The following is an 11754-nucleotide window of genomic DNA, read 5'->3' as shown; positions in this document are numbered from 1 at the left end:
CAGAAAAAACACTTCTAACTCCGCCCACATATTCGTTCGCGACTCCTCCCCTTCCGTCTATCTCAATTTCTATTGGCTACCTCCTCTCACACCTCAGTAAACGCCTGCCTCCACATCTCTCTCTCCCTGAGCAGCTAACACGTTCAAATTCTCAGTCATTGCTTAATTCCTTCTATGATAATCCTTCAGTATATAAGCTAGACTTCTGCAACCTTGGCAGAAGCTTCATTTCTTTTAGCTACTATTCCTACATCACTTTATGTTTATCTTAATTATGCATTCCCAAAACCCTTATGATTATGACTAATTATGAATTCTTAATTATGAATTATTAAACACTTTTATTATATCTACTAACTACAGTTTTTTGCTCAAATTTCTTACAAGTACCGATCGTGAACTCTTCAGATGTTCAGCAGGTCGTTAGAAGATCTGTCTTTCAAATTCTGAAAGAAGAAACTATTATATTTGTCAAGATCTGGATTCACACTGCGCTGTTAAGTGCCTGACAAAAAACAGCTTGAGGCTTCTGAGTAAAATCATTAAATACTACTAAAATAAATACACATAAAATACTTCCACCCATACTACAAGTGTGCGTGTGTGGGGCAGTGAGGGAAAGACTTATCTGTGATTTGAAATCACTCCAGTGATTATTTTTGGGTTCGCCTTGAGCAACAGTGTGCAGACATGGCTCGATACACAACAGTGTATTCCAGGTTTTCTTTCTAAGGGAGAGAAGAATGGAAGGAAAAGCACCAGAGCTCTGCAGCTGGCTGCTAATTGACTCAAAGTGCAATCTTCTCTGCCCCCCCCCCGGCCCCCCCGGCCCCCCCGCTCAGCCATTCACACAGCAATGGCAAACAATACCGGGAGGCTACAGCACCATGGATCATGGCAACAGCTCGCTCACACAATTATGAGCTAATAAACAAGCGAAACCTCCATTATTTTAATGAGTTTCTTGACCAACGTGTTTCCAGACAAGTGTGCGCTCAAGAAGACACCGTGATGGTTTATACGAAGCATTTCATTCTTGAGTATTATGTTCTGTGTCACAGGCAGAGAGACACCGGCGAAAAAGACGTGCCATACATGAAGAGCAACGGAGCAGCAGAAACCCCAAAAAGACAGCGTCACAGAGTAAGGACACCAAAACCATCAAGTCAATGAAAACTGAGTGAGGATGTGTACTGTATGTCCACAGGGGCTAAAAAGGGTCCTGTGATTATAGTTTTGCACTTCCAACCGTAAACTGGATATCAGAAGTGGACGTAGCCGTCGTGACGTCACCCATGTGTTTGTGGACTGACTTTTTGAAGCCTGGAGTCCTGCGTTTTCGCCGTCGCCATCTTGGTTACGGCCGTCGCCATGTTGGCTTTTTTGCAACCAGTGAACGGAAGCGACCATATTTGGACTGTGGAGGAGTGACGAAAAGAGATGCCGGTTACGAATCTGTTAGCAACCTGTCAATCACAAGTTAGCCCCGCCCTAAATCATACCCTGTTGAAAAGAAATAGCTTGTTGAATTGAATGAAGTTGTAAATTGAAAATAAATCAACTGCCAAAACAAAGTGCATGACAAAGAGACAGGAAAACAGACGGACAAAGAGACACTGACAGTCATGTGGAACTAGTTTGCGTGTGCGTGTGTGTCTGCGTGTGCGTGTATGTCTGCGTGTGTGTGTCTGTGTGTGCGTGTGTGTGTGTGTGTGTGTGGTTTACAGAGGGGGCTCCAGACAAGGGGAGAAAGTGGAGCAGTGGAGCATGTTACAGAGGCACAGATGCATAAAGAGCGAAGACGCCTGCCCCACATTTAGCTTTTAAGCATTCACTGCGAATACTAAATGATTCAGAGGCAGAACAACAATCCATCATCTCTTCAGAGGGTTATTATTGTTATAATAATAAGTTCATTACCTCCTTACAACCACAACGCTTAATGCAGCAGAAAAGATCTACATATAAAGACATTAACTAAGTCACCGTGGCATGGAGGTTAGATCACGATGTGTTATTTTTCTGTTTTTAATCTGAATAATTGTACGGTGGCACACGCATTCAGCTGAGTCAGAGTGATAGACTTCTTTGTGAATGATTATTTCCTGACATAATCATGACTTTGCGTGTCGGCTTTTACTTTACTTACTTTACTACTCTTGTGTTTCCCCTCTCACCTACAGACGTGAGTCGACTATCATCAAGTCAGGTGAGCATCAGGTGATCACTGGAACAGGAAACGCACTTTCTTTTGAAAACGGGGCTGAAGTCATGTGTTGAGTTGTAAATGGCAGATATGTCCAGTCTGCGAGTCTCTTAAAGGTTCATGTTGTAGAAGCCCACTGATTAAAAAAAAGAACAATGAAATGCCTTTGTGTTCTTCTGAATGGTGTCTCTCAACAACTGTGTTTAATTTGCTGACGATTTATTAAAAAAGTGCTAATTTTTCTTATAATAACATCAGGGAAGCATTTATTTTCCTCATCACCACAGGCTTCCGTAGTTGGAACTGGTATTGTTTTCTTGATAATTCATATTTGGTTACAGTCACAACCATTCATTCTGCCGACACATTTGCCTCACAATCAATTATCAGCTCTAAAAATGTGTGATTTTCAGCCTTGACCAAGTAAAAGGAGGAATTTCCTGTTTCGAAATCGTCAGTGCACTCAACAGTGCAAAAATTCCTAAATGTTGACATGGAGCATGAAGCAACAAACCCCTCCATCATCACCGTTATCTATAAAACATATTCCTGCATGCATGGCCAGACATTTCGAACAGAGGGCGTGAGCTGGTTTGCGATGCTCATGTTATAAATCTCTGTGTTTTGACAGAATGATCAAAACAAAATCCCGTGACGTTGGCATGCACGTCTAATCCCAACCATCCCAACTCTGGAGAAAAACAGTGTTATGATCCGAATTCTGGACAACATGTTCACTGGTTATCGTTGTGCTCATTAAGGCAACATCAGGCCTAGACCTTACTGAATTAAACATCGGCTTCAGAATATAAATTATTCAGCTCTTCAGTTTTGTTGAAACAGATTTCTTTTGCCTGATTTTCTACACTCTGACGCCACCTGGTGGTCAAAGCGTTTGATTGGCTTCACCAAGTAAACAAGCAGGTGAAGAAGTCAGAGGAAGTCCACAACAAGCACCTTCATCATGTCAACACAGCCCAAAACAAACACCTTAATCTAAAACGTGTTTCCTTAAAGGGTGCACTAAAAACTACAATACCCACAATGCACTGCCAACTGTAAACAGGAAGCTGTCTGGGAGCTACAGCTGTAGTAGCCGCGGTGTGTTTCGGTTCAATGTTAACGTGAATTAACGTTAACTGCGCGGTTTTAAAGATGCTCACTGGCTACACACGGTTGTATTAAAGCACGCAAACGATGCGACGCGTTTTCATATTAAAATACCACGAGCGTGTTTTGGGGTTGTTAACATGAACGCGCCACAGTGGTTACCAATGGAGACCGGAGACGCCTAGTCAGATTTAGCTAGGTTAGCTACATTAGCTAGCTAGCTACTCTCACACTTTACGCTAAGCTAACGTTAGCTGGAGAGATTTAAAAAAATGGTGAGTCAAGTTGGTTTTCGCGTGTCAACATTTTAATGATGTATCAGTGTTAACAGGATTCCTAAAAAATAAAATAAACTCGTGTTTTAAATCTCTTGGTGTGCATATACGAGTGTTAAAAAAGATCTCATTATATTCACTGTTGTGTGACGTTTTAGGCTGCAAAGAAGGGCAAACCATCCAAAAGTAAGTTCCCATAAGTGCTATTCGAATTCTGTAACGTCACTCCATTTATTATTTTGCTTACTGTGTTATTATTGTATCAGAGAAACAGAAATACATTTACAAACAAGTACTTAAGATTGCAGAATAACAGCAAAAAACAACCAACACATATCTGGCGGTGTCAGTACAATCAGAATGGATATACTCTTAAAGGCCATGGCAACTTAAAGTGTACTAATATAGTGTATCATACGGTTTTTCTAGGTTCACTTAGAGAAAGAAGAAGCTTTGCTTGACAGCTTATTTTATGATACAAGTCAGTGAGCATTTCACCAGACAGAATTATTATTATTATTGTTTTATCACTGAGTGTTTAATGCCTTAAATTTCCTTTTTAACGATTCACTCACCAGAACTCCCAGTAAGGGGAAAAGCAACTCGCAGTGGACCTTTAACTCTGTAAGCTGGAGGAATCAAAGAGTTACACACTAATTATGAATCATAACTGTTTGTGAGTGTTGTTTTCTTCTCCAGCACTTCTGCCACTGATAACATCTTTAGTATGCTCGCAGACGAGGTGAAGAGGGACGGGGACACTGAGGTATGCTGTGAAAAGATACATGTATACGTTCACAGTCTTATACTTTTATCATTATTTTATTATCTCTTTGTTACTATTTTGTTTTTTGTCCAGGACTCTGATGTCTCAGCAGCAGACCCCAGTGACATCCTGAAGAACATGAAGGTAGGTCATTATAAACTGTGGAATAAGCAGAGACAGAGTTCAGCTTTGTAGCTGTCGGCACATTGTTTTTTCTGTCTCCTTGTACAGGACATGGATGATATGGATGCTGACCTTTTTGCATCAAAGAAAAAGCCCAGCTCAGCTCCTGCACAAACGAAGCCGTCTGGTAATGAAGGGCCAAAGAAAGACTCCTCCACCTTGGAAAGTAAAGTAAAACCAGAGGGAGTAGGTAATCCAGTGCGGAGCATTCTTGCATACATTATTCTCTCATTATTAGCTCCGCATTATTACCAGCTTTGAAGTTTGCATTAATAGCAGCAATCAGAGAGAGCTGTGTCTCCCCCCTTCGCTCAGATGAACCCACCGCAGCAGGGAGGAAGCCAAACTCTGCCCCCGCGTCTACAGCGCATAACTACAAGAAGTTCACCTTCTCTGGTGAGTGAGCCTCCCTCATGCATCCTCCTCTGACGACGAGCTTCACGTTACTCAGCGGTTGTTTACTTGCAGCTTTGCTTTGTTCCTCTCAAACTGCTGCATTCATTTAGACAGTGGTGACGATGATGAAGGTCTTGGTCAGAAACCTTACACTACAGGTACATTAGTGTCTGTGTTTGGATTTAGATAGATTTGAACATATGTGTACATAGTAGTGACGTTTAGAAACATAATGATGATTCTTCATTTACTGCAGTCTACAAGAGTATAAAGAATGTAATTCCCTCTGCAGATCTGGACGACCCTCTGGCGGATCTACTTGATGACTTGCTTCCAGATGAAACGAAGCCCAAACCTAAACCCAGAGTACAGCCGGCCAAGCCGGAAAAATCTACACCGTCTCCTTTAGCATCTCCCATCCTAAAGACTGAAACATGTGAGCCTTCAAATGATTCCCCATCTCGTTATTTTCAAACCAACAAATACTAGAGTACAGTACGTATGTGTGTGTGTATTCTTTGTTCATCAGCAGCAAAAAAACTGAGCGGTCTCACATTTGATGAGGATAAAGATGACCTCATGGACGCGCTGGGATTTGACAGCGACAAAAATAAACCCAAGAAAAAAGAGACTGCGCTTTGGTCCAACACGGAAAGGTAACAGCTCTGTTCTCACTCTCATTGTTGTCCTTATTTATAGCGCTCAAACGATAAATAATTACTGCTGTAGTGCTCTGGGCTTTGGGGATGCTGCTATAAACAAAGACAAACATTGACAGTGTTTTACGAAGCAACATCTTTCAGAATCAGGCTTTTTCACTTTGGTTCACCTTCACTGTTTCATGCATAAAAGGCCAAGTTTCCCTGCCTTCGTGTGTCTCTTAACGTGGTCTCTTTCGTCCTGTTGCGTCCTGCTTTCCTCAGGAGTGAGACCCCTCAGAGACCTCGGACCAAACTCGATGAGATTCTGGAGAGTTTGACTTCCCCTCGACTTCTGGAGCGACCTCCGACAGGCGAGAGGAAGGACCCGCCTCCGTCTCAAGAGAAGCAGCAACGCGAGAGGACCTCCAGCGGGAGAGGTAGTAAAGAGCGCCGTGGTCCTCTGCTCAGCACAAGTAACGCTTTTTAAAAAGGACCAAATATTTAAACGCTAATTCTGTTCCCATTTATCAGAAGATGACCTCACATTTGGCTCGTATCAGCCCACCCTGGGATCCACGCCTGAGGGGCGCCAGTCCCGCAGACAGTCTGGCAGGTGTGTGTGTGTGAACTCCAATCTCTGTGGCTCTTTTTCTGCCATCGTAAACTGAACCCTAGATTTTTTGTCTCATCGTCAGGTTTTCTACAGAGGACGTCAGTCCCTCGACCCCAGAGAAGAAACCAAAACCCGCCACCCCCACCTCCACCTCCACCCCCACCTCCACCTCCACTCGACAACGCAGCTCGGCCGACTGGCTGGGCCTCAAGACAAACGACGACCGCACCTTTCTGGTGGGGGACGCTGAAGAGGCCAAAACCTTCACAGAGTCTCCAAAGGCTCCTTCCTCGCCCTCATTAGAGAGAAGACCCTCCGTGACTGGTAGTCATGCCACGTCCACGGCAGCCATAACCGATATCATCCCCAAACAAGCCACGCCAGAGGTCTCTAAAGGCCAGCGGAGAGAGGAGGAGGAGGAGGAGGAGGATGACTGGTTAGCAGGAGCGCTGAGCAGGAAGAAGGCTCTGTCAACGTCGACCTCTGAGGCAAGAACATCCAAGCAGACAGACCCTCCAGGCCTGGGAGAAGAAATGGATCTGGAGTCGACTTTTAGGTACACAACAAAGAATGAAGACACAGACTGACAGAAGAAGCTTGTTTTTCACTTGTGAATGATAAGCTGCTCTCGTTTTCAGCAAACAAGCTCCCAGAGGCCGAGAGGACACTCTTACATCTGTCAAGGAAACTAGGTAAGATTTGTGTTCTGTGACTCCAGCAAACACACCGACTGTTCGGTGAGACTCTTGAGCTATCTTTGTCATTCTCCTTTTGTTCTGTGCAGCAGCACTTTTCTCGGACAGCCCAGCCCCACCGCTCACTCCACTCCCGTCAGAGAGACGACCAAGCGAGGTAATCATTCAGCTCACTTTCTGCTCCTCCTCTCGTACAGATACCATCGCCGCTCGCCCCTCGACTCCCACACAATCCCCTCCTTTTGTCACAGAGTGTACACCCACCACCCAGCCTCACCTCCGCTCCACCTTAACATCCTCCTCAGCAACCGCTCTCCATGCTAAAGTAGACCTCGGACAAACTCTAAATTTGTCTCATCCCCCAGATTGTCCTCCTCTTACTGGTCCTTTGCCGGTCTCTGCTGCTAGCGTTAGCCACACCCAACCCCAGTCACAGCCCCAACCCCACCAGCCACCATCCCATAGGGGACCCAGGGTGCTGAGAGGGCCCAGTCAGGCTTCGGATGAAACCCTGCAACAGCCTCCGTTGTGGTGTAGGTGATCTTGGGATCTGAAGTCGTTCTAGATTAAGTATTCAACATCAATCTCTAAACGTGAGCAGGTCATCAAAAGTCATTACTCATGGTTGTTTTTTTCTTTCCAGCTGTTCAGCAGCCAAACCAAAATACATCAACTGCTGTCCAACAACAGGTATTTATTTGTGCTTTTGTGTATTCAGGCTGTCATGATTGGGCCAATCCTTCGATCCGTTTGTTTAATCCCGTCCGTTTCTTCTGAAAAGGTGACGCTTCCAGCGGACGGTCTGCAGCAGCTGCTTCTACAGCAGCAGGTCGGGTCTCTACTTTTAGATTCATTCAAAATGTAAAGATGCTTTTATCACCGGGTTTGTTCTCGACTCACCTGCTCTTCTCTTACAGATGATGCACTCTCAGATGCTGGGTCTAGGGAGCGTCGTGGATCCAGTGGTCCTGCAGAGACTCAAAGAGAGAGAGCGGCACCCTGGAGATTATCAAGCGCTACAGGCTCGCGTCATCCAACTGGAGGGACAGGTACGTCAACGCTGCTGAGGGAGACGAAGAATAACCTCCCCTGTTGCCCTGAATTCCCTTTCCTTACCTCCATGTACCTGCACACCTCCTCTGTGTTACTGTCCAGGTGAAGACTCTGCAGCTGGAGCGAGAGCAAAGCCAGATGTTGCGAGAGAGTGTCCAGCATCGGCATAAAGAAGACATGGAACTGATGGAGAACGCGCACAAGTAGTTCATTCTTCACATACATACGTAGCAGAGATGTGCATCGCCTGTGTGCATGCTTAACATACATTATGCATAATCCCCTGCACCTGAAGCAGCTGGCGTGTGTCTGTATGCTCAGCAAACGCCGTACGTACTTTTGTGCTCCTCCAGAGGTCGCGTGAAGCTGCTCGAGGACTCGGCGGCTCAGAGGGAGACGCAGGCGCGGAAGGAGTGCGAAGACCTAATGGAGCGTCTCTCTGCAGTAACGCGGTCAGCAGAGCAGGAACGCTCAGAGCTGCAGGCTCAGTACCAGCGCAAAGTGGCACAGGCCCAGCAAGACAGAGACCGTGAGGTGGAGAGACTCAGAGACCTCCAGAGGTACACCAGGAAAGCCTTTTCTATAAAGACTGAGTGATTACATGGACTGATGTGAAATAAATAGTATATATTTAATGCTCAATAAATGAGCTTGAAGTTAAAGCATATATTGGTGTATTTGTCATCTAGGAAGTCTATCCTGGAGATGAAGAAAGACCACGAGGACCAGGTCAGGAGGCTGAAGAAATTAAAGGACGAGGAGATTGATGCAGTTACAAGCGCAACGTCTCAGACGAGGTCAGAGGTCATCAGAGAAACAGACAGAAAAATGATGACGACTTAAAACAGCAGCAGTTGATATAACAATATACTCCTGTAAATACTAGTCGTCTGTTTTCTGTCTGTTCAGCGCTGATATTTTCCATAATAGACAGAATGTAGCAAGAGCGAACAGGAACTGGATGTTTTTGTTCTACTTTAACAGATTTTCCACACTCACCACCTCATCTAGGTCAGGATCTCTGTGATTGTTGTGTTAAATAGCTACTCGTATGTTTGGTTGCATGTGTTTTTATTCCTCCAGGTCTCTTACGGTGGTGATTGAGCAGATGGAGCAGTTCTCCTCTCGGCTCGGGGATCTTTCTTCTCGGGTGGAGAGCACACATGAGCACACGGCTCACGGCCTGGAGCAAGGAGCGCGGCACAGAGACGAGCAGCTTCGAAGTACCTCAGACACACACACACACACACACACACACAGATGTGCTCACTTTGCACAAATAGGTCAAGATACAAGTTCGTCTAATAGCGTGCATCACATTGTAAGTGGGTTAAGTTTGTTCTCTGACTGCACCTCTCAGTGACGCAGGACCGTCTGGCCCAGCAGCAGAAAGCCACGGTGGAGGAGAGAGCTTACCTCAAGGAAATCATTTCCAGGATGGACACTCAGCTCAATGAGCAGCAGAGACAGCTTGAGAAGGTCCGGGTCCAATCTGACTTTTAAAAATAGACTCGTGCACTTGCTTTGTTGTAGCAGCACACCACAAGTGCATACATACAAAGACTGATGGTACCTTGTTTTTCTCTACCTCAGGAGCGCTGGAAGATGACAGCAGAGCAGGCCAAGGCCGAGTCGACCCAAAGAGGCCTGGAGGGAGAGCGACATGCCCTCAGTTTGCAGATCAACATGGAAAGAGAGGAGCTGGAGAGAGCCAAGGTGAGCCAGGTGAACATCCACATCCACAGCGTCTGAGTCCGCACGCGTCCCCCTTACCTCTCCCGCCCGGCTCCCTTTCTCACCAGAGTGCACTGTTGGAGGAGCAGAAGTCGGTGATGCAGCATTGTGCGGAGGAGAGGAGGAAGCTGGCCGCCGACTGGGCCCACTTTCACAGCTCGGAGAAGCAGAGGCATGAGAGGGCTGAGCGGGAGGTCAGCAGTCTCTTGGAGAAGAGAGAGGGCTCCATCATCAGTCTGGCACAGGTGAGCTTCACCAAAGAGAAAAGAAAGAGGGGCCTCGTAAAAACTATGCTGTGACTATGTTTTAATTACTACATTTCGTTTAGCTCCACGGGACACACAGAGGTCATAATAAATGTCATTTGTTTTCTGTTTGTATTGTAGGAACACGCTGACTTAAAGCTCCTCACTGCGGAGCTGAAACAAAAGGAGATGGCTGTGGCACAAGAGAGAGAGGCTCTGGAACGACTGAGAGAAGAACTGGACCGAGAGAAAGAGAGAATAAGCAGCGCGGCCTTGAGACTCAAGACACGAGCCCACGAGGTGGAGGCCTTTAGCGAGGTAACTTCCACACCACACGGGATCCTTACGCGTTAGCGCAGTCGCCTGTGTGATATCTGAGCTCTGACCGCGTTCCGCTCTTTGCAGCTCGCTGCAGCGAAGTATGAGGAGGGAGAACGAGCGCTGCAGGAGGCGAAGCGTGTGGAGGCGGAGCACGAGGCAAGGCTCCGAAATATCCACACACAGACGGAGCGGCTGAGGCAGCAAGAGCAACAAATCCTTCAGGTGCGTGAGTCACTTCAGATATACTTCAGATCAGACGTGACATAACTTAGTGTTAGAAACCTAAAACCTTCTTATCACAGGAGCAAATGAGGTTGAGTCATCTGCAGAAGGACACAGAGAGGCGGAGACAAAACGCTCCAATCACCTCGTTACCTCAGATGATTCCAACCACCACACCAGGTGAGGTTAATGACCGTCATTCAACAAAGAGTAGTTACTCATACAAGTTGTAAAATGAAGTCTATAACATGGTTTAATCTTCATCTGTACATGCAGGTTCAGTGTTGCTAAATCCTGAGCTGACATCGACCCTGAACATTCCCCCTCCGGCTTCGTTTGCCAGCTCTCAGTCCACGGCTCTTCAGGCGAGTCTGGCTCTGTGGAGGTACACTGCAGAGAAGGTAACACACACTTCCTGCTGGAGGTTTAGGAAATCCTGTGGCAGGCATCTCCCAGTCTGTGAGGGTTTAGAGCGGCCCCACTGTCACATCGTTTGAGGGGGTTCTCACAGACATCTTGAGCCCTTCATGAACACACGTTCGTCCCTATTTCTGCAGACTTCGCCTCTGGGAATTACCCACAATCCACAGCAATGTGACGTTCAACACTGGGTTATCAGCCTGGCATTTTAATGTTACTCAGAAACATTAAGGATTAAAGATGGGACATGAAAACGCAGAGGAATGATAGACTATTACAAGGATTTATTCTTCAAACATTTGTCATTGAAGCTTTTTAAATAGATTTGACATTTTCCTCTCATCTGTGAGGCAAGAGCCTGGAAGACATTCAGATCAGGAGTAAGAAGAATGAAACACCCACAGCTGTACGTAGCATGTTATCAAGTGTTCATGGTAACGTGATGTAGCAAAGTGCTGTCCCCGTCGCATTTACAGCATATCTAACCCGTAAACATTTAACAGGTGACGTCAGTGAGTCTGAGGGTTTTTAGGGGGCATATGTATTCAACCACATGACTAGTAACTTAGTTTAGTCACGTGATAAATAGTTTGAATACATTAGCCTGAGTCCTAACGCAGAAAGATTATTAACTCGCAGGTTAACGTGATACCAACTGGTCTGACTCACCCCATGATCACATGTTAGCTGTAATGACTACATTAGTACATTTTAAACTTGGATTACTTTCTCCCCTCAGGACCGTGAATACCTCCAGGAGGAGCAGATATTCTTGGAGAATTTAAAGAAGAAATCATACAGATCATCTTTTAACACCGATTGACCAACACGTGCTGGTGTTCCCAGTATTGGTTTTGTACGTGTAGAAGATGTA

At 45.8% G+C, this 11754-nt stretch overlaps 1 protein-coding gene across 5 annotated transcripts; it reads left to right on the top strand.

Annotated features, from left to right (window-relative positions):
- Positions 1-3431: 3431 nt before the first annotated feature.
- fbf1 (Fas binding factor 1) lies at positions 3432-11742 on the top strand. Of its 5 annotated transcripts, none has more exons than XM_079281436.1 (31): positions 3432-3591; positions 3750-3777; positions 4170-4215; positions 4291-4357; positions 4451-4501; positions 4589-4706; positions 4856-4936; positions 5047-5094; positions 5229-5372; positions 5466-5592; positions 5860-6014; positions 6109-6190; positions 6273-6746; positions 6829-6882; positions 6975-7042; positions 7251-7418; positions 7529-7575; positions 7667-7714; positions 7803-7934; positions 8041-8141; positions 8292-8498; positions 8628-8735; positions 9022-9161; positions 9299-9417; positions 9532-9654; positions 9741-9917; positions 10059-10235; positions 10323-10460; positions 10541-10640; positions 10737-10861; positions 11620-11742. In XM_079281436.1, exons 1-31 carry the CDS (start codon positions 3589-3591, stop codon positions 11701-11703), a joined length of 3540 nt encoding a protein of 1179 aa, XP_079137562.1. In that variant the 5' UTR covers positions 3432-3588; the 3' UTR covers positions 11704-11742. The 5 variants fall into 5 exon arrangements, with proteins under 5 accessions (XP_079137562.1, XP_079137561.1, XP_079137560.1 ...); XM_079281435.1 differs by having other exon boundaries at positions 4589-4730; positions 5469-5592; XM_079281434.1 differs by having other exon boundaries at positions 4589-4730.
- Positions 11743-11754: the final 12 nt, after the last annotated feature.

The sequence above is a fragment of the Melanostigma gelatinosum genome (genome assembly GCF_949748355.1).
Source record: "Melanostigma gelatinosum genome assembly, chromosome: 13".
In the NCBI taxonomy this organism is placed as follows: Eukaryota; Metazoa; Chordata; class Actinopteri; order Perciformes; family Zoarcidae; genus Melanostigma; species Melanostigma gelatinosum.
The sequence above is the reverse complement of the archived record's forward strand: the minus strand, read 5'-3'. Positions and strand labels throughout refer to the sequence as shown.

Coding starts and splice junctions, on each gene's coding strand:
- fbf1 (XM_079281434.1), top strand. Junction 4,502..4,588: donor ACATCCTGAAGAACATGAAG/GTAGGTCATTAT, acceptor CTCCTTGTACAG/GACATGGATGATATGGATGC. Junction 7,419..7,528: donor GCAACAGCCTCCGTTGTGGT/GTAGGTGATCTT, acceptor TTTTCTTTCCAG/CTGTTCAGCAGCCAAACCAA.